The 21,168-nt window shown below is 38.4% G+C and overlaps 3 protein-coding genes across 3 annotated transcripts; 2 read left to right on the plus strand and 1 right to left on the minus strand.

Annotated features, from left to right (window-relative positions):
• Positions 1–6,422: 6,422 nt before the first annotated feature.
• On the minus strand, positions 6,423–10,052 carry LOC143562181 (ketol-acid reductoisomerase, chloroplastic-like). The gene is made up of 9 exons (XM_077050068.1): positions 9,784–10,052; positions 8,618–8,710; positions 8,144–8,209; positions 7,928–8,068; positions 7,623–7,850; positions 7,416–7,533; positions 7,205–7,344; positions 6,942–7,109; positions 6,423–6,518 (listed from the first exon to the last, which is right to left on the minus strand). Exons 1-9 carry the CDS (start codon positions 10,048–10,050, stop codon positions 6,423–6,425), a joined length of 1,317 nt encoding a protein of 438 aa, XP_076906183.1. The 5' UTR covers positions 10,051–10,052.
• A 3,570-nt stretch (positions 10,053–13,622) lies between these two features.
• LOC143562170 (protein NUCLEAR FUSION DEFECTIVE 6, mitochondrial-like) lies at positions 13,623–17,373 on the plus strand. Its single transcript, XM_077050058.1, has 3 exons — positions 13,623–13,762; positions 13,841–13,962; positions 17,144–17,373. Exons 1-3 carry the CDS (start codon positions 13,635–13,637, stop codon positions 17,149–17,151), a joined length of 258 nt encoding a protein of 85 aa, XP_076906173.1. The 5' UTR covers positions 13,623–13,634; the 3' UTR covers positions 17,152–17,373.
• A 2,633-nt stretch (positions 17,374–20,006) lies between these two features.
• On the plus strand, positions 20,007–21,168 carry LOC143562171 (zinc finger CCCH domain-containing protein 2-like). Its single transcript, XM_077050059.1, has one exon. It carries the CDS (start codon positions 20,010–20,012, stop codon positions 21,129–21,131), a length of 1,122 nt encoding a protein of 373 aa, XP_076906174.1. The 5' UTR covers positions 20,007–20,009; the 3' UTR covers positions 21,132–21,168.

A 21,168-nucleotide genomic window follows, 5' to 3' on the forward strand; every position in this document is an offset into this window, starting at 1 on the left:
CTTGATAAGGTCCCTCCCAGTTGGGAGACATCTTTCCCGGGGGTATTGCGCGACTAGCTTCATTGTTCCGAAGGACAAAATCATTCTTCTTGAAGTGGCATTCTTTCACGCGCTGATTGTAGTATTTTTCCAGCTTTTTCTTGTATTTAGCTTCACTGATGATAGCCGCCTCTCTGCGTCCCTCAAGTAAATTGAGATCCAACCTCCTTTCTTGCTCGTTATCCGTCTTACTCATCATGAGCACTCTATAGGATGGGCATCCAATCTCTGTTGAAATCATAGCCTCCGTTCCATAGGTTAGGCTGAATGGGGACTCGCCATTGCTGGTTTTGCTTAATTTCCTGTGCGCCCACAGGACATTAGTTAACTCCTCGACCCATGCATGGGACTCTCCTTCCAACCTTTTCTTCAGCCCATTCAGCAAGCTTTTGTTCGCGCGTTCCACTTGGCCATTCCCTTGAGGATGGTATGCTGAAGTGAAGACCTGATTGATGTGCAATTCCTTGAACCAACTGGATAGATTCCTGTCAGTGAATTGTTTGCCATTGTCGCTCACGATTTCCACGGGCAGGCCAAAACGGCATATGATGTGGCTCCAAATAAATTGTTTCATTGCCTCGGCTGTGATTTTTGCCAGTGGCTTGGCTTCAACCCATTTTGTGAAATAGTCTACTGCCACTACCAAAAACTTTACTCGCCCTGGCGCTTGTGGTAAGGGACCCACAATATCGATTGCCCACTTGTGGAAAGGCCATGCAGAGGTCACCGGAATCAAGTTGTTCTTAGGCCGCATGGTATTTGGCGCATAGCTCTGACACGCTTTGCATTTTTGGATCTCTTTTAACGCGTCCAAGTACATGCCTGGCCAATAGTAACCTGCGTTCATTGCCTTGGCAATCACCATGCGCGGGCCAGCATGTATTCCACAGATTCCTTCGTGTATTTCTCTGATCACATAACTTGCTTCCTCAGCGTCTAGGCATTTCATGAGCGGTCCAAGATAAGAGCGTCGATATAACGTACCATCAAGCAGTTCGTAGTTCTGCGACTTGTGTCTTATCTTCCTCGCCTGTGCGCGATCGTCTGGTACCTTTCCCTCCTTCAAGAATTCCATTATTGGAGTTATCCATGATGAAGGTGTTGTATGAATTACAAGAACAGACTTCGCACCCACTGACGGGTTGCTCATTACTTCCACCCTGACATCTTTGCCAAAATGATCGAAGCTGGTTGATGCCATCTTGCTTAGCGCGTTGGCAGACTTATTTTCACTGCGCGGAATGTGTATGATTCTGAAAAAGTCAAATTGTTCGATGAGTTTCTTCGCCTGCTCTAGATACAAAGGCATGGTGTTCTCCTTGGCATCATAAAGGCCATTGACTTGTGCTGCTACCAGGTATGAATCTACATGAGCCTCTAGCTTTTTAACTCTGAACTTGTACGCGATGCGCAAACCAGCCAGCAGGGCTTCATACTCAGCTTCATTGTTGGTGCTCTTGAAATCCAACCTGATTGCGTAAGTATACTCATGATTTTCTGGATCCACCAGTTTGAGGCCTGCGCCGGACCCTTCGTTGTTTGAAGCTCCATCAGTGAATAATCTCCAAACGTTTTCTTCATTACTGGCTTGCGGAGGGTCTACTTCGCGCTGAGCCTCTTCAACTTTTCCTTCAGGGATTTCTGCGATGAAATCAGCTAAGACTTGTCCCTTGATTGCTGGACGAGGCTTATAGGTGATCGTGCGCTCCCCTAATTCCAGCGCCCATTTTGTCAGCCTCCATGAGAGCGCGGGACGTCGCAAGACTTGCTGGATGTTGTAATCAGTCAGGACTTCAATAGGATGACCATTGAAATATCTGCGGAGGGTCTACTTCGCGCTGAACCTCTTCAACTTTTCCTTCAGAGATTTCTGCGATGAAATCAGCTAAGACTTGTCCCTTGATTGCTGGACGAGGCTTATAGGTGATCGTGTGCTCCCCTAATTCCAGCGCCCATTTTTGTCAGCCTCCCTGAGAGCGCGGGACGTCGCAAGACTTGCTGGATGTTGTAATCAGTCAGGACTTCAATAGGATGACCATTGAAATATCTGTAAAGCTTGCGCGACGCATGTGTTAGTGATAAACTAGCTTTTCTATGATGGTGTAGCGCGTCTCAGGATCTGTCAGCACCCGACTTACATAATAAATTGGTGTTTGGATTCCCTTGCGATCCACCAATAATACTGCGCCAATGGCGCGCTCTCTTGCTGACAGGTACAACGTTAAAGTTTCACTAGGTAATGGAGCTGTGAGCGCAGGCAGATTTATCAGAAATTCTTTTATCTCACTGAAAGCTTGCTCGGCCTCAGGCATCCACTTGAATTGGGTTTTCTTTAAGCAATTTCTCAATGTGTTAATGAATGGGGTAGATTTGCTTGCATTGTTTGCTAGGAACCTGTTAATTGATACCAATCTACCATTCAACTTTTGAACTTCCTTCATGGTGGATGGTGAGGACATGCCGAGGATAGCCTCCACATTCTCTGGGTTCACCTTGAAACCATCCTTGGTGACCATTACGCCGAGAAATTTCCCTTCTTCAACACCGAATGTGCATTTGCTCGGGTTGAGCTTCATGTTTACTTCCTTTAGGCGCCGAAGGGTTTCTTCGATGTCTTTGAGCATTTGTTTTTCCTCCCTACTTTTAATCACCAAATCATCCACGTAGACTTCTAAGTTTTTTCCAATCTGCTCGTTGAAAATTGCATCCATGAGTCTTTGGTAAGTGGCTCCTGCATTCTTCAAACCAAAGGGCATTTTTGTGTAACAGAAAACACCCTTGTCAGTTCTGAAAGCAGTCTTGTCTTCATCCTGTGGTGCCATTTGAATTTGGTGATAGCCCTTATAGGCATCCAGGAAACATTTGAGCTTAAACGGCACCACAGAGTCCACCTTCATGTCAATGTTTGGGAGGGGGTAACAATCTTTTGGAGACGCCTTGTTGAGGTCCTTGAAATCAATGCACATTCTCCATGACCCATTGCTCTTCTTTACCATCACAGGATTGGCTACCCATGTTTGATATCGTATTGGGCGAATGATATTCGCGCGCAGTGGATCCTCTACTTGCTCATTCATGGCCTTTGTCTTCTCGTCTCCCATGACTCTTTTCTTTTGAGCAATTGGCTCCACGGACTTGAATGTGTTGAGAGAGTGCTGCGCTAGGTCTCACGGAACCCCAGTCATATCAGAATGTTGCCACGCGAAGACTGACATATACGTTGTGAGCAATCTTTACATTCTCACTCTTGTGTCATCTGATATCGTAGCTCCGATTGTGATTGTTTGTTCTGGGAATTTTGGGTTGAGAATCAATTCCTCTGGCGCGTTGTTTGCCACTGGAAGCTTCATTCTCCCTTCTCGAGGTATACTTATTACTGCGCATAAATGATCTCGGTACACAAATGTTACTCCTGTTGGTGTTGGGAACCCCAACGCGCCATGCGCTGGTGACGGTATGGCGTTGAATTGGGCAATCGTTCCTCTGCCCAAGATCATACTTGGCATGAAGTGGTGGGCAAGACCAGGAAGTTGACAATTTCAGCTCGCTTGTGCTTCTCATCCCCTATAGTTAGTTCGAATTGTATCTGACCTAGGGGGTGAATAGTTTCGTTTGAGACACCCGAGATTGGTGCACTCACAACTTCAAGCCTTGCTTGGTCTGCTGGATCCAACTTCCTGAAACATTGCTCATACATGATGTCTGACTCACTACCGGTGTCCACCAGGACTCTTGACACCTCATAATGAGCGATGTGTGCAGTGATGACTAGAAGGCTGCTGATAGACGGGCTTTTTCTGATTCTTGGAAAGATTATTTGTTGCTCGCGCCAATCCCCTTGGATTTGCGCGCTTCTTTTCCTCGATCTTTGCCCTTGCCTTCTTCCTTCAGCTACACAGATTCTTTTGAATTTTTTACTGGCTGAGGCTCCGTCTGGTTGTTCGTTCTCTGGTCTTGGATTTTTTACCATGTGAGCCAACTTGCCTGATTTCACATCTTTTTCGATCGCATCCTTCAAATGATGGCATGCATCAGTGTTGTGCCTTGTGGATTTGTGAAACTCACAATATTTGCCACTGTTCGGTGGTCCCTTATGGAGTAATGGCCTGGGGTTTTTAAACTGGACATTCTCTGTGCTTAACACTTGCGAAGGCGTTTTGGTGATGGGAGTCCATATTCTTGGTAGAGGTCTGTTAGGCTCTCTGCCGCCTTCCTTCTTGTCACCTTCTCCGCGATTAAGAATGTCTTTTTGGGGTTGGGGTGAACTTTGTTGCGCTTGCTTTTCTGTCGGAGAATAATTGGTTTGTTGCAACCTGGACCATACGGAGTTTTGTTTGCGCCTCTTTTCATTGTTGCGTGGTGCTTCTGTTTGATGCCCTTTATCTCTTGCTCTGTCTGGGGCAATTTGCTTTTCATTTCGCGCGAAGACTCGCGATGCTTCCATAAGCTTAGCCCAAGTGGTTGGCATGCCTTCTCTGCTCACGAGAGCTCTGCGGAGTTGATCACTGCGCGCACCTTGTATAAAGGCCACGCGCAAGAGTTGTTCAGTGATGCCTCCAATTGCAAGAGATTCCTGATTGAAACGAGTTATGTAGTCTTCAATGGTTTCATCATTCCTGCGTACGCAGTGCATGATGTCATCGGGGTCGCGCGTGTGTCTGCGCTGCTGTACAAAGTGAGCCTGGAACTTTTCCAATAGCTCTTCGAACCCATCGATTTGTCCTGTCGGCAAGCTTTCGAACCAGACACGCGCTGCGCCCGTGAGGCAGCGAGCAAACATGTGACACCATGTTGGCATCGTCCAGCTTTCTAAGTTTCCAGTGTTATAAAAACCTTGTAAGAAATCATCTGGATCTGTTGTACCATTGTACTTGCCTAAACCACTTGGCATCTTGGTTTTGTGTTGAATTGGAGCCTTCGCAATGCGCTCAGCGAATTTTGAATGTTTTACCAAGATGGCTGGCCTATATGGTGTGGTTACGTCCACTTGCTCTTTCGCTTGTGGGTTGTATGGTGTGTATAAATCCATATCAGCTTTGGCTCCAGGTGCTATGTGCATGTGTGCGCGAAGCTGTGAACCTCCTGCATGAGTATCTCGCGTCTTCCTCATGATGTGCACCTCTTCCTCATCACTAATATCAGTTTGTTCGGTGTGAACAGAATGACCGTCTTCCAGCGCGCGCGTCTTTTTTGTTGTTCCCTGAATGGTTTGTTTATCAAATGCGAGCCTTTGTGTTAAATCGGCTAACTTTTTGTGTTTTACCAACTCATTGTATTTGTCCATTAAACGCCGTTGTTCGTTTATGAGCCATTCTTTAGGGTCATTGGTTTCAACTTCCGGGCCCATTGGTCCTTTTTGTTTTGCACCAGTCAGATTTTGGAACGTGAGATCGTCTGGGGGAGTTTCAGTTTGACTATGAGGTGTTGTGTTGAAGGGATGGTTACTGGTGGTGCGCGCAGTGTCACGCGGCGCCCTCAGAACCTGATGTCCCTCATTAACATCCTCAAGCTCATTATCCTCCAGAACTTGATCATTGTTTCGAACACCGGAAACCATGGTGAAGAGAAAATTGATGAAATAGTAGTTTTGTTGCCGTTGTCCCACGGATGGCGCCAATGAAGAAGCGTGGATCAACTTACTTGTATACGATCAACGTCCCTCGGGTACGAGTGTGCTATATCACCGATGGTTTTCCGAGATACGAGTTCTTCCACCTACAAAACGAACAGCACCGTGAGCTTACCCCTCAGAAAGGGACAGAGGGGTCCTCTTTGGGGTAACCCTCCGGTGTGAGAATCAGATATTGTAGGATGGGATAATCAGGATGTGAAAATGAGTAAAGGATTTAGAGTATATTTTCCTGCCCCCCTCCAACTGTGGAGGTGGTGTGGTATTTATAGTATTAGGGTTTCCAATGGCTGGGCTCAGACCCAATTAGGGCCTTTTTGGCCTCCTCCTATTGCTTCGCGCCACGTGTACTTAGGACACCTGGTGCTTTTTCATTGATTATTCTCTGACCAAGGTATTTCACCTGACTCATGTGCCATCACGTGGTGGCACATAGGCTTTGCTGAGTTGTCCACCCTTCATTGGCAGCTGTCAACATCAGCACATTTTTTATTCCTTAAAAGATACCTTCTGGAAGGTTGCCTGATGAGTACAATCATGGTTGTCCTTATCCTGATTTGGATTAGTCTATTGTCTCATTTGTTGTGTGTCGCTTATGCGCGGCCTTTATGCGCCTATCCCGGGGATGCGCAAGGTCTTCTCTTTATTCTCACAGATGTTTCATGCGCTTGCGCATATGTGATATGCGCCACGCGCAGATGTTTCATGCGCTTGCGCATAGGTTTTGGCTTTGTGTCTTCATGACATCCTGATTTCAAGCCTCTTGTGTATATTTTGTGGGTTGACCCGCCCCGCTCGATGTTAAGGCGGGTGCATACCTCTTCAGGAAGGCTGGCAAACCCTCCTTTTCCTGTAAAGGGATCAAAAACATTAGTGTCATTTAAGGGTGGCAAATGGGTTGGGTTGGGTCAAAATGGGTCATGGGTCGGAACAGGTTAGGGTCGAAATGGGTTAGGGTCGGAATGGGTCAACTAAAAAAAGGGTTGTTTTGGTTTGGGTCGGAGCGGGTTTGAGTCAAAAGGTTCGGGTCATAACGGGTCCGGATAATGGGTCAAGGTCGAAATGGGTAAAAACGGGTTTCGGATCGGTTTTTTTTTTAGAACGAGGGCAACAGCGGAAACGTTTTGGTTTTTTTACATTTTTCGTTTTTGATTTATATTTTGAGTTCTGCTTTTTTTATTAATTTTTTGAATATTTTTTGGAGGGGTTTTTATTGTTAATATTATGTTAACAAATTTATTTAAAATAAAAAGAAAATAAAAAAGAAGCGTACATAAAATAGACGACCGGCTAAAACAACACTTCTTATCTCACTGCCACTTTGCACATCCTCATAGCACTCATACAATATATCCATACATGGATAGAAAGATGCGCTGTATGCGGTCAAGAATTCCTTTTTGCCTTCTTCGCCCAACGACTCGTATACGGCCTTCATGCCCTGTTTTAATTAAAATTTTGAAAAGACTGTAAAAAAGATTGTAAAATAAGCAATATTATGTGAAAAATTTTTACCTAAAAGCATAGATAATAAACCTGAGTCGATATTGTCTTTGATATTATGCCGGTAATGCACTCAACGGTATTTTTGTAAGCCAATTCTTCCGTCATACCGTTTTCAGTATACCTTCTAAACAAAGACTCCACAATACCATGCACCGCACCAAGTAAAATACCTAAAATTTACCAAAAATAAATTAAATACATCATATTTAATATGTAAAATCAAATGCAGAAAAAGACTTACCGCGCTCCCCAAATATATTACTCCTGTACTCCTGCTCGAGTGTAGTGGCAAATGTAAAAGGTGAACCGAGTGCAACCGACCATCCAAGAGCAACATCAGTGGCTCTTCCATCAACATCCTGTAGACACATAAATATATAACTAATCGTCAAATATATATATTTTTTAATATGTCACGACATATACATGATAAAAGAAAATAACTGACCTGATGAACAGCAAAACTAGCATTGATTCCGGCCCCGTTTATTTCTTTTCCTTGCACATACAATCGCCGAACAGACGGACCCATTCCTTTGGGGCAAACAGCAACCACACTAATATTCTTGGGGAAATCAAGACCGGCTGATTGCAGATGACCCAGAAGAAACCCGTGTGACAATCCGAGTATGCTGTTTGGTTTCATGTGTGAAAAGATTTTCTCATAATTATCAGCCTGCAACAAAATTAATATCACATCACAGTTGCTAGGGATATACGCTTAGAGATTATAACATATCCCGATCAACTAACCTGAGCCGAATCAGAAATCAAGAGCAGAACCAAGTCACTCCCAGAAATAGTCTCGTAAATATCTCCAAGAGTTCCGGTTTCTTCAGAAAATCCAGCAGCCCGAGCCTCGTTAAACGAACTCGAACCCTTTCGTAAGCCGATCTATTTCAAGAACAATCAACTTATTAAATTATTAATCTACCACTACAGCCAACAAATTCAAATTTTCAAATTCACCTTCACTTTAATATCAGATTTAGCCTCTGCAAGTGAATCTCTAAGATTCTGAGCTTGAGCAGGACCCTGCAGAAACCCTCCAAATGAAATAACTACTAGAGCCAGTGTTATAAAAATCGGAAAAAATCACCGACAAGTCAGTAGCCGGAGATCAAGTGACTAACTTTTATCTGATTGGGCCAAATTTGTACTAATCAGGTCAAACTTTGTAAATTACATATAAAAATGTATGTATGCATACATATAAAACTGCAAACTACATATAAAAACATATAAAAATGTGTGTATATGTATAAAAAAACTGAAATTACATATTAAAGTGTGTATAAAATATAAGTATGTATACAAAAAGTAAAAATTTCATATGAAAATTCCGATCTGATTATTAATCCCAAATAATCGCTAGTCAGAACCTCACTGGCCAGTATTAACAATAATGATTAACAAAACATTAAACTGAATAATATGACAAACCTGAGAGCCCCAACCAATAACACCAATCTGCTTGATCCCCTTAAACGCATCAGGCAACAAGTGAAACAAATCTCTTCCTCCTCTCACAATATACTACACAATATTATCAAAAGCAAACATTAAACCCAATCACACAAACAGCATATACATATCATGGATAAGACTGGTACCAAATTTCAAGTGGGTACCTATAGATCCATCGGTACTATAAGTAAAATATCGATATATGTACTCGTAACAATATGTTCCTCTATATATGTTATTGGTACCGAAAATACATCTACCAAATTTCTAGAAAAGTGGGTACCAAATACCGTACCAAATTTATATTGATATTGGTACTCGTTACAATATGTTCGTCTGTATATATGATATGGTACCTTACCGGTACTGAAAATAGGGGTGAGCAGAAAACGAATTAACCGAATCGAAACCGCACCAACGCATTAACCGACGGTTGATTTTTATTTTTTTTTTGAAAAACCGAAATTTCGTTTTCGATTCGGTTATCCATTTTTAAAAAACCGAACCGAACTGATTGATGATGATAATGATTATCAAGATGATGAGGAATGGACTAAACTTTTAAGATATATAAATAAGATGATGAATGAAGATCGGGACTAAACTTTTAATGCTTTTTAATTTTTAACTCTAGTTAGCAACTTTGTATTCGTATAGTTCCACGTAACACGTGCCTATTTTTGTTTTTTGAATTCAATATATACGTGGACTGTGGTACTCTAACGCGTTTCTTATCAAGCTTAAAATATGCATTTTCATTTTTTAATTTTATTATTTTTTTTTGCAATGTCAACACATAATTGAAAAAAAACTGAAAACAACCTAACCGAAACCGAAAAAAACCAAAAACCGAACGGTTTGCATATTCAAATAACTGATTGTTTCGATTTCAGTTTGGGTTTCGCCTAATAACCGAACCGTGCTCAGTCTAACGCCCCTAACTAAAAATACATGTACCAAATTTCTATAAAAGTGGTTACCAAATACCGTACCAAATTTATATCAATATTGGTACTCGTTACAATATGTTATGGTACATTCTGAAAATACATGTACCAATTTTCTAGAAAAGAGAGTACCAAATACCGTACCGAATTTATCGAATTTATTACTGGGTACCGAATACCGTACAGAATAAATACCTCATCATGGCCAGCAAGGTTAATCTTCTCCTTATTAAAAACCGACGTGTCAAAATCAAGAAGCGTGGGTCGGGTTATCGCCGGTGCAGACACCATTTTAGCTCCGAGAGCCGACCCACCAGATCTAGCTGCTGCTTTGAGTGATCTCGACGTCGTCGTTTTAACTGGGAAAGCCGCCACGTTAAACCCTAGTGTTTTGTGGGTAATCTTCGATGAGGTGGTGGGTGCCACGGTGGAGAAGGTGGTGGTGGTTTTAGCAGCCGCCATTATTAATACGTGAGGGATGTGGAGAAACGGCAGTGCTATGTTTGTGTTGTGCACCAACTTAATTTTTATGCGTTTTAACTTTTTGCGTGTTAAGCTGTTTTACGTCTTAATTTGGAGTTAATTATCCCCTAACGTTTTGTTTATTTCAGTTTAGTGTATGTTGTCTAGGTTTATGAACAATCACATTTCACAATTCATACGGTGATACTGATACAATCACAGCACATCTTTTTTTGTGTGAAATATGGTAGCTTTGCTGAAAATGTAACGTCTACGTGATGAACTTATATTTTAACCTACTACAATTGATGGCAAGATATGTCAGTGTTGAAGTTTTCTATTTTGATAAATTATATGATGTTAACATAATGTACATATGTAGAGTGTATATATGTATATTATATGATTTAAGACTAATTAAAGTTAAGCATGTTATTATGATCATTCGTGTGGTGTTTAATCTATAATATAAACTAATTTAAATTAATTAAATATAATGAATCTATAACTAATTTAAATTAATTAAATATAATGAATCGTATTTGGTATTGCATAAATACAAACACAATAAGATAATATTTTATTTTTTTTAAAAACATCAATAAATTAGTTGTATATTATTTGCTAAACGTATTTATACAATTCATTTAATGTCTTTTAGGGTGGAGTGGGTAGTCATACTTGAAGACTCTCTTATGATGCAATGATTGGGTTGGTTGTCCATATAATCGACAACATACCGTGACCTTTTGATTTTTTTTCCGGGTGTCAACCTTATTTCATGAACGCCTATAAACAACAAACAATCTCTAGACCTTCTAAAACACAAACTTGAAGTTTCATCAAATTTGCATTATTATTATTTGGTGTGACAATTGCAACACGCCTTATTTCTATGCTAATCCATCATTGCATACTTAAACATATACAGAACATGTAAAAGTTAACTAATTTTTTACAAAGTTACAAGCATAAAAGCAATTAGGTTAAAAATGATTTTACCAAGTCATCAACAACTTCTTGATTTCTATTTACATGTTTCAAGCTTCACTTTGTTCCCCTTAGCTTTGAGGTGGTGCATTAGAACACATCTATCTCTATATTAAGAAGTTACAGTCATCATATTTAAATAATACTTAAGAAGATATATTCAAGATTATTTTAGTGTTACTATAATCTCTCTCTTTTATTTATTCAATAATAACTATTGTTTTGGGAATTGAGGGTTTACACCTCACTCACACCAACCTTCATAGGACAACAGATCAACTAGTCTAATCGACCCGTTAATGACATCTTTAAGTTATATTAATTTAGAGCCCACTGGCACCCCCATATTGACTTCTATTTAGGATGGTTGCCACAAACAAGTCTATTTCCCACGTTGTTGAATAAAAAATATTACACAGATAAAAATAAAATATATTGCTGGGGCCAATATTCGGTCTTTATGACATTTCTTTTGTTTCATGCTAACTAAAATATTGATGATCTTAGTATTGGATTGGTTTATGCAAATAATTGTCGATATCAATTCTTATAGTGTTATTTGTGTTTTTAATTGTCCATGTCAATTCTCAATCTTCTACAAAGCTAGTAAAATCATCGACCTTTTTTTATTAAAAAAACATATCATTGTATTTTCTATTAGTGTATTTATATATACGATATAAATATATATGTGTATAAAAGTATGTAGGATTAGGTTCAAATAAGAAGTTTGATTTTTTTAAAAAGGCTAGGAAGGAGTGTATTTTAGTCTAATACTTTAATATCAAAACTCACTTACTTTAATTTCAAAACCCAATTAAATTAATTTCAAAAACCCAATTACATCTTCACTCATCTCTTACAACCACCACCATTCTACCGCCCACCGCCACCACAACCGTCACCCATCGCCACCACCTCGCCGAAAAAGTCCAAAAAAACACTATGAAAAAAGAACACAATGATAAAAACACAATAAAAAACACAATTGTATGACACAATGTAAATAATACAATGGAAAAAACACAATGAAAAATACTATTGTATAACACAATTTTGTAAAACGAAATTCGGTAAACACAATTTATAAAAAACCCACACTAATTTTTTTAAATTTTTATTTACAATATGGTACTCATATAAAAGATAAAAAGACACTCGTTATTATGGTGAATTTGTTTTTCAATAAAAGCGTCGTAAAAAAAAGTTATGGACATTTTAAAATGATGGGGGAATTTGACATGTACCTTGCATGTGGAGAGAGAAAGTTAATAAATGTGTTATTCCTTTTAAACTCTTCCCCTTTTGTTCACACTTGATTTCCCCCTAAACTAATCTCAACCCTCCATGTTCAAAATCAATGCCCAAGATTACTTCTTATCATTCCTACAAAAGATATACTTCCTGTTATAACCCAATCCTAGGTTATAATGGTAAACATAAGTTACATAATTTTGGTAGGAAGAATATTTTGGATATTGATGGTTAAGATTAGTTTATGGGTGAAATCAAATGTTACATGAGGGGAATGCCATAATAAGGATAACATAGTTGTTGACTTTCTCTTCCCGTATGCAAGACGTATGTCAATTATCCAATCATTTTAAAACGTCCATAACTTTTTATACGACATTTAAAAAAAATAAAATAAAATCACCATAATAACGAGTGTTTTTTACCTCTAATATGAGTACAAAATTGTGTTTTTATCAATTTTTTTTTTCATAATGTTTTTCCATTGTTTGTTTTTACATTGTGTTTTTCTTAATCTTTTCCATTGTGCGTTTTCTAGCGACTATTTTCCGGTGACTTTCCGATGAAACACAAACTAGTTAATAACCGGTGTTGGAGAAACCAGGGGCGGGTCTAGGGGGTGTCCATGGGGTGCCTTGGATTCCCCTCAACTTTCACTGCGAAGTGCAAATCAGTGCAATAAAAATATTCCATATCCGTTTTATGTATTTAGATACCCCTGAACAAATATTAGGATTCCCCTATATCCAAAAAAATTTTCTTCTAGATTTACAATTGTTACTAGCCCATTGTAACCCTGATGGCTAGGAGATAGCAATACTTTTTGAACTTCAACCAATTACAAACCAGTTTATAAAAACCCGTTATTTTAATAGGTTAATAACCAGTCACTAACGTTAAACTTGTTATTAAACATTTTGACTGTTTTCTAATACCATATGTCTTAGTTGTTTAACAAGAAATTTACATGGGGCTAGAGGTGCACAAACCGGTTTGGGTTGAAATCAGTTTTTTGACCATGTTACGATCGGTTTCAGTTCGGGTTTTGACTGGTTTTGGTTCAGTTACCCGGTTTGGGACCGATTTTGATAGAGAAAATTACAAACCGGTTTGAAACCTACGAGTTCAGTCGGTTCTAAACCTGTTTGATTTTGGTTTGATTTTCAAATCAGTTCGGTTAATTGGTTTATTTGTCCATCTCTGCTGCATGGGCCCTTAAATACCAAATCAGTTATATTTGGGTTAGCCCGATAAGTTAACACCACTCGGGCTCATTCGCTCAATGTACAAAGGGTTTTAGTTTTAGACGACAATAATCCGGTAACCAACTAACCATCACCATGTCCGCCGTTAGGTTGTTTATACGATCAACTTCCGTTCGTTACGCCGCCGCTAAAATATCCTCCGGCGTCAAGACCTCCGTCACTCGGTTGCCAGCCACTAAACCTCTTTCTCATCGTATCTTCAGGTATATTAATATTAATAATCACACACGTATACATGAAAAACATTTTTTTAAATAATTAATTGATGGCTGAGTTTGCAGGTGTCCGGTTGAATTGAGCGTCTGTTTGGAAACGGTTCAACCGGTTCGTACGGTTACTGAATCGAGCTTGATGCCTTCAGTGCTTGTTTTATCTCGAAGCAGTTATTGTTGGATCCCTGAAGGTTAGTGAAATCTCTACATTTTCGATTTTTTTTTATTTTTTTTAATTTAATGGAATTTAGAGGTAGAATTTGTTATGATGATCTAAGCAGTGAATATGCGGAAAAATAACATATATCGGTTATGGCGGTGAAAAATAACAGATATCGGTACTTTTAGTATCATTTATTTATTTGTTTTTTTTTTAAATTTTTTTATCACATTGAAAAATAACAGATATCGGTTATCGCGGGGAAAAATAACAGATATCGGTAATTTTAGTATCATTTATTTATTTGTTTTTTTTTTGTTTTTTTTATCATGGTGAAAAATTACAGATATCGGTTATCGCAGTGAAAAATAACAGATATCGGTAATTTTAGTATCATGTATTTTTTTTAGTATCATGTACATGGCAATTTAACATTAATAATTTAGTGTACTCACCTACCATTAACAAGTTAACCTTTTGCAACTTGCAAAATACTAACAATTGTAGCAAGTAGGAACTGATTAAGACTTAAAACACTAACATTGAACATCAAAAATTGATAACTAAGGCTTAACACACTGATATATGGAATATCAGTCCATATCGCTGATATTATCGGTACCAATATTTTACCAAGGGACCGATAGCCGATATATCACCGATATCAACTGTATAGGTTTCTATGATACAAGGATTTTGTATTGCTGAAATTAAAGAAAAATATAAAAGAAATGAACATTTTTTGCAGTTTATTTTATTGAATCTGTTGATTACCTTTCCTTAACAACACTAATGAATTATTTAACAAGTATAGAATGTATTCTGAAATTGGTGGATATTCACTTTTGGAATTGTGCATACCTCTCTGCCGATGTAAAGGCTTTAGAAAGTATTAAAGATGCTTGTTTTAATTAATAGAGACATTTGTTTAAGCTTGCAAACTACATTAGAAAAAGGTATAATGAATCTTTGAGGTGGTCTGTTTAAGTTTCTACATGAAGGTCCTCCATGATGGAATGGATAGTTGTTTTGATTTAGTTGAATAGCAGAAGTTGTGGTGTTTATGTTCATAGACTAGGAAGTTTGGAGTTGTATGAAACAGCGAGGAAGAAAGGATCTTATTCACATGTTGAAATATGGTTTCATGGAATATTACATAACCGGAAGTGAAAATTTGATGTTTTTCCAATTTAAAAAGGTTGTAGGGTTTATGTCAATAGTATAACCTAAGAGGGCGCATTTAACAACTCTAGGTTTCAACTTAGCTCTCCATTTTTTAAGTGTGGGACTGTGGGAGCATTACAACGACATCAAATTATTTTTGTTGTGATAGGTAGGTGGTGTTTCATGAAGGAATTTGGGAGGAGTGACTATGAACTGATAAGGTTCGGTAGGAATCTTTTGATTAGATGTATTGTTGTAAGAACTAAGAACATAATGCCCTCAATACATGATGAATAAATAAGACTGGAAAATGACTCTTTTAAGTTTCAAGAGGATGCTTATGCTATCTTTCAACTTCGAAGTTTACAACCAGTTTTATGTACTATACTCTTTTTTTTTTGGGTTGGGGGTGGGGAGAACATGCCCTCTCTTTTCTTCTCTAAGTCTAGTTCAAGAGCATTATCTGATTGAATGGCTTTGTGTTTGGTGTTAGGTTGAGTTTTAAATGTTGATGTAATTGATTTAGTTAAAGAAAGAGCGTCTTTTTTCTGTCGAAACGTGTCAAAGATTGGTCTACTGAAGTCATTTAGTTTGGTGACTGGTTAGAATATACATGCGCCTTATATTTACACGTCTTAATCTCCTTATATGAGTGTGTGTAAGTTTTTGTATGGTAGCCTATGTTGTCTTGCTTTTGGGCGTACACCACCAGGTACAAATTCATCATTCATAGAATGAAAATTAAGGAAACAAAGGTTTTATATTATTCGTAGTTGTCAAAGGTGTCTCAAGCGCGCACCTAGGCGCCCAGGAAAGGTGAGGTGCACAAAAAATGGCTTGTGCAGGCAAAGGCGTTCTAGCGACGATTCAATGACTTTTACCAATACCTGGCGTCTTTTTTGCTGGATTCCAAAACTTTTGGCCAAAATTCTGGCCTCTAAAGGTCTGTTTTGAAAATACTTGGAGAGAATTGAATGTGCATAGTTTTTTGACTAGGTTTGGCACTTTGGCTTGTCCATTTTTTTATAAAGGTTTGCTATTTTCAAATAGTTTTTCGGTTTTTCCTTTTAAACTTCATTGGTCTTTTTATTAGTTTAGTTTAAATTGCAATTTATATTAGTTTCTAGTTATATTTAGGGAGTGATATTAGTTTTTATACACCTACTATATATATTTTTTAAAATTATTTTTGTTATCCCACCTTGCTTGTCTCGGATCTGGTTTTTTTAAGCGCCTAGGTCCAAAGCTCACTCTTTAGTTACACTTTGTGCCTTTGACAACAGTGATATTATCATAAGATATCTTAGTCTCTGATTATACATATTGGTAGAAAAGTAACAAGAATTGATTAGTTGTTCTATCCAATTCCACCCAATTGGCAAGGCCGTCAAATTGAGATTCGACTTCGTCACCTTGCCATCATCCCTAATTTTTAAGGTTTCACATTCGACGAACCATATACTCACAAACAAGATTTTGCAACCATGTGAAATGTAATCTTGTTGGTGGTTACCATGTTGAATAACTTATAAGATTACTATGAGTGAGGATAACAGAGCATGCCACTTTATGGAAAACATTATCATACATCAAATTATGTTTCGGTCAATTCTTACAAACCTTATCATTAAGAGTTATCACATATCACATTTCTTTATTTTTTAATTTTTTAAAGTTTCACAGCCGACAAGAATTAAAAAGAAATTCGCTTTTCAAAAAAAAAAAACGAAAAAAATGAGCATGTTTAGTCAAGCAACCGAGAGAGTGTCAGCATGAGTAATACAGTTGAAGTATGGATTTACTTTAAATTTCAGAAATACCGGTAGCTACATTTAACACCAAGACATGAACTTCGATCCCCAAAAGTAATATGTCCAAAAAGCAGAATGTTTGAATTCTTATTGCTGTAAATATATGCACACATTAACAGTGATACAGCGTTATTATCTCAAGACTGATGGATTCATGGTTGCTTCAAAGGCTGTTGAACTTTCTCTATGGTGTTTGACTTTGTTTATGTTATAATCTGCTACTTTGACTTGTTACAGGTTCATGATAATATCATTCGTTTTCATCGCTTGCAAGAGAATCAACCTTCTTGAAACGTGAGCTGTTTTCGCTTTTTTGAAGATATAGGACCGTCAATGTTAATGGTGTTTGACCTGACTGGTATTTCTAAACCAAGTAGTTATAGGTTCAAAACTGATAATTGGCATTGGTACTTGTTTCTTTGTGTTCTTATCATTTTTTTGGTGTACCTAATATATATTTATCATGATATGCCAATGGATCTTGTTTTTCTAAGATTGAACTTCTTCAATGTGGTATACCTTTTGTTGCATACATTTCTAGTTATATAATTTTAATATTTTATTTGAAGTAAATGTTAGAAGTTTAGCTGCAATAATTGTGAATATATGTTACAAAACATGTAACGTATATGCGCGCCGTGATTTCATTTAACGGATGATGAAGTAAGGAGGATTTTAGTTTGAAAATTTTGTTGAAAAAAATTATAACTTGTACATAGCTAAATGTGTATGAACTCACGTGTCACGTATGACGTAACGTTGTAAAGAATTACATATATGGTTATATACATGTACCTGTAGATAAGATCTAATTACAATATTAAATAAAATCCAAAATCATTGTTATTACTGGTTAAACTGATAGGATTATGAAGTCGCGTTGTGAAGATTTGCACACATTCTTGTGACGAAAACTCGTGTTTTAAAACACAATACAATAGCAATTGCACGTAACCCCACAAGGGCTGCTAAACACTAACCACGTAGCATACTTCAAGGAAACTACTAAAACTCTTAAATAATATAAACATAATATAATTACAAGGAAAATGGGGGGAAAAAAAAGGCCATGAACTGCATGAGTAAATGAAAAAAGACATTGAAATGTGAAGGAGACAAATTCACAACCCAGAAATTAATAAACAAGTGAACCAAGAAATGGAATTTAAATCAATATATACAGGCCAAGTAACAGAAGAAAATACTAAGTTTCTGTATTGCATCTTGTGCAGTTTAAATCAACATATATTTATATATATTTGTTATGTCGTTTCTGTCTTTTGTCCTTACGATATACAGACGATCGTAAACCATAATTACAAAGGTTGGTATGGTCCTTCTTGACCGTTTTATTTAAGGCAAAAGACAATTTTGGTTCTAAAGATAACAAATATGCTTTTAACTTTTAAGCTTTTCAAAAGAGCATTCAAAGGAGCAAAGCTACTCAAGCATATATTTTTTACAATAGCCACATGTATAATAATAATAATAATAATAATAATAATAATAATAATAATACACTTGTGTGTGTCCTTTTACGTAAATTTAGAGTATTAAAATTCATAGATATAGGCTGCTACATCTTTAAACATCAAATCGTAATTAACTTGCATCTTCAATTACTAAATTCATCGAGTTGTTCCAAAGAATCAAAACGGCCGGTGATTAACGGAATTCCTTGTCGGTTCTCTGTGAAATACTCGTTTGGCTGAGGGTTTCCAAACACATCGTAAGCTAAACCAGTGCTGACGAATAACCAATCCGCAATGAATAGGGAAGGTATAGTAATGCTATGAATGACCATCGGAGACCCTGTACGTCACAACATCTCGAACTTGATTCATAAAGAAACTCTAACGCCTCCACCGATTATAATGGTTAACTTAATTCGATCAGTGTTTTAGATATAATATATAAATTGGAACTATTTAGTTATCTTTGCTATAATAAAATATGATGTAACAAGTTTAAGTTCTCTTTGTGTATCACATTGTACAAAGTTTTATTATTCTATCATATACCATTATACCCTCAATGTAATAAAGAACCGATGGATCGTCATAAGAAATCATATAGAGTTATATATAGAGGTGCACAAAAAAACTCGAATCCAAAACCGGACCTGAAAAGATACCCGGAACCGGTTTTTTTATACCCGGGTTTTTAATACCCGGACCCGTACCCGCCCTACCCCTAGGGTATGGATAGGGTATGCATTTCAGTATTAAAATCCGTACCTGGAACCGGACCCGATTTATACCCGGTAATACCCGAAAACCGGAACCGGTTCCAAACCCGGAACCGGGTTTTTCTAATACCCGAAACTGGGTTTTTCAAATACCCGCTTTATACCCAAAATTACCCGAAAAATACCTGAAAAATACCCAAAAATACCCCTAAAAATTGTAATCCCTTAAAAAAATCCAATATATACCCGAAAAACCCCCCACAAAAGCCCCAGAAAACCCAAAAATAGGATTTTTTTTCAATACCCGAAAATAGGGTATTCAAATACCCTGTTCGATACCCGACCCGAACCCGACGCATAGGGTATGGTTTTTAGAGAGAATACCCGGACCCGAACCCAACCCGGGTATTGTCAATACCCGATTTTCCAATACCCGGTCATACCCGAATCCGGTTCTATACCCGAACCCGAGTATTTGAAAAAACCTAATTTATACACCACTGGTTATATACATGTACTACAAAAATTATCTTACTTCGATAACCAAGATAAGATAGGTGTGGGCCGGGCCTTATACCTTTGTTGGGATTATATGTAAGGGGGAGGTATACACTTTACTACACTACACTCAACTCCACGTTGCCTTCATCACAACTACAAGACATGACGACAATAACACCAAAACCAAACAAAAATATTAAAAAACCGAAACAGATCGCATAATTGCATGCAACACACTCTCTATCCAGCCGCCACATGTCCCCTTGCATGCATCCTCTTTACACCAGCACACCCTCTTATTAATCCTCGTCATCCTGTTCTTCAATACACTCACCCTATTTAACTAACCACCCACATTCATGTTCGTTACACAAACCCTAAAATATTATTATTCATCATTCAACTAAAACAATTATGGCTAATAGTTGTCTTGAACAACATCACCATAACCATAAGCTTCATTCCCCTCATCAACTCTACATCAACAATAAATCACTTAGGGATATTGATATCAATATCCCGCCGCGAAAGCTGCTAGGCCGTCGTGCCTCAGCACCTTCCGCGGCCTCTGGTGACTCGTTCATAGAAGCTTATATGTATCAGAACGAGTCACCACGAGTGCTTCCGGAGGAAACTTTGTTTAAAAAGTTTCTTCCGTATAACGACGCTGATGATGAAGAGGATGATCCGTACGCCGCGGATCATTTTCGTATGTATGAATTTAAGGTTCGGAAATGTACGAGGAGTCGGGCGCATGATTGGACCGACTGTCCGTTTGCGCACCCCGGCGAGAAGGCTCGCCGGAGGTGTCCGAGGCGGTATAATTATTTAGGGACTGTTTGTGCGGATTTTCGCCGCGGAAATTGTAGCCGCGGCGATTTGTGCGAGTTCGCTCATGGGGTTTTTGAGTGCTGGTTGCATCCTTCCCGTTATCGCACTGAAGCGTGCAAGGACGGGAAGAATTGCCAAAGAAAGATATGTTTCTTTGCGCACACTCAGCGTCAGCTCCGTGTGGTGCCAACTGAGTATCACACGGAGCCGACTAAGAAGCATCCTTATAATAATAAGGATGCTTTTTCTCACTGTGCGCATTGTCGGTGCCATTTGGATGTGCATCACACCATTTCGCCTACCTCGACTTTGAACAATATCGATCTTGATAGCCTGTCGCCTCCTGCGTCTCCGCCTTACTCCCCCGCCCAATCCGGGGCTGGGTTTTCGCCGATTTCGAGGTTTGCGGATAGGTTGAGTAGAGGTGATTCTTTGTGTATGTCTCATTTAGGAAACAATAGTTCCATGCATGATCAACTTGTTAGTAATCAGTCTCTAGATGAGCTCATGAGGTCCATGGAGGCAATGACAATGGAAGATAATATTAATATTAACATGAATAGGAACTCTCCTTGGATGGATGCTTGCTTCAATGGTGGCCAGTTTGATGTGATGACCGGTGATTCAAGGCCAAATTCGTATAATGATTCGAGTTCTTCTGTGAATGGTCCTGATCTTGGATGGGTGAATGATCTGCTTACATGAAGTGATGGATTATAATGTAAATGATGGTGATGATGAA

This window comes from Bidens hawaiensis, unplaced genomic scaffold, assembly GCF_021521415.1.
Source record: "Bidens hawaiensis isolate Kalapana, Puna unplaced genomic scaffold, B.hawaiensis_p1.1 tig00020918_1, whole genome shotgun sequence".
Taxonomy (NCBI): Eukaryota; Viridiplantae; Streptophyta; class Magnoliopsida; order Asterales; family Asteraceae; genus Bidens; species Bidens hawaiensis.

Excerpts from the sequence above, each read along its gene's own strand:
- LOC143562170 (XM_077050058.1), top strand. The coding sequence starts at position 13,635 with ATGTCCGCCGTTAGGTTGTTTATACGATCAACTTCCGTTCGTTACGCC. Across the intron at positions 13,763-13,840 it reads CTTTCTCATCGTATCTTCAG|GTGTCCGGTTGAATTGAGCG; the intron begins GTATATTAATAT and ends CTGAGTTTGCAG.
- LOC143562171 (XM_077050059.1), top strand. The coding sequence starts at position 20,010 with ATGGCTAATAGTTGTCTTGAACAACATCACCATAACCATAAGCTTCAT.
- LOC143562181 (XM_077050068.1), bottom strand. The coding sequence starts at position 10,050 with ATGGCGGCTGCTAAAACCACCACCACCTTCTCCACCGTGGCACCCACC. Across the intron at positions 7,851-7,927 it reads TGATTTCTGATTCGGCTCAG|GCTGATAATTATGAGAAAAT; the intron begins GTTAGTTGATCG and ends ATTTTGTTGCAG. Across the intron at positions 7,345-7,415 it reads TAATATATTTGGGGAGCGCG|GTATTTTACTTGGTGCGGTG; the intron begins GTAAGTCTTTTT and ends GGTAAATTTTAG.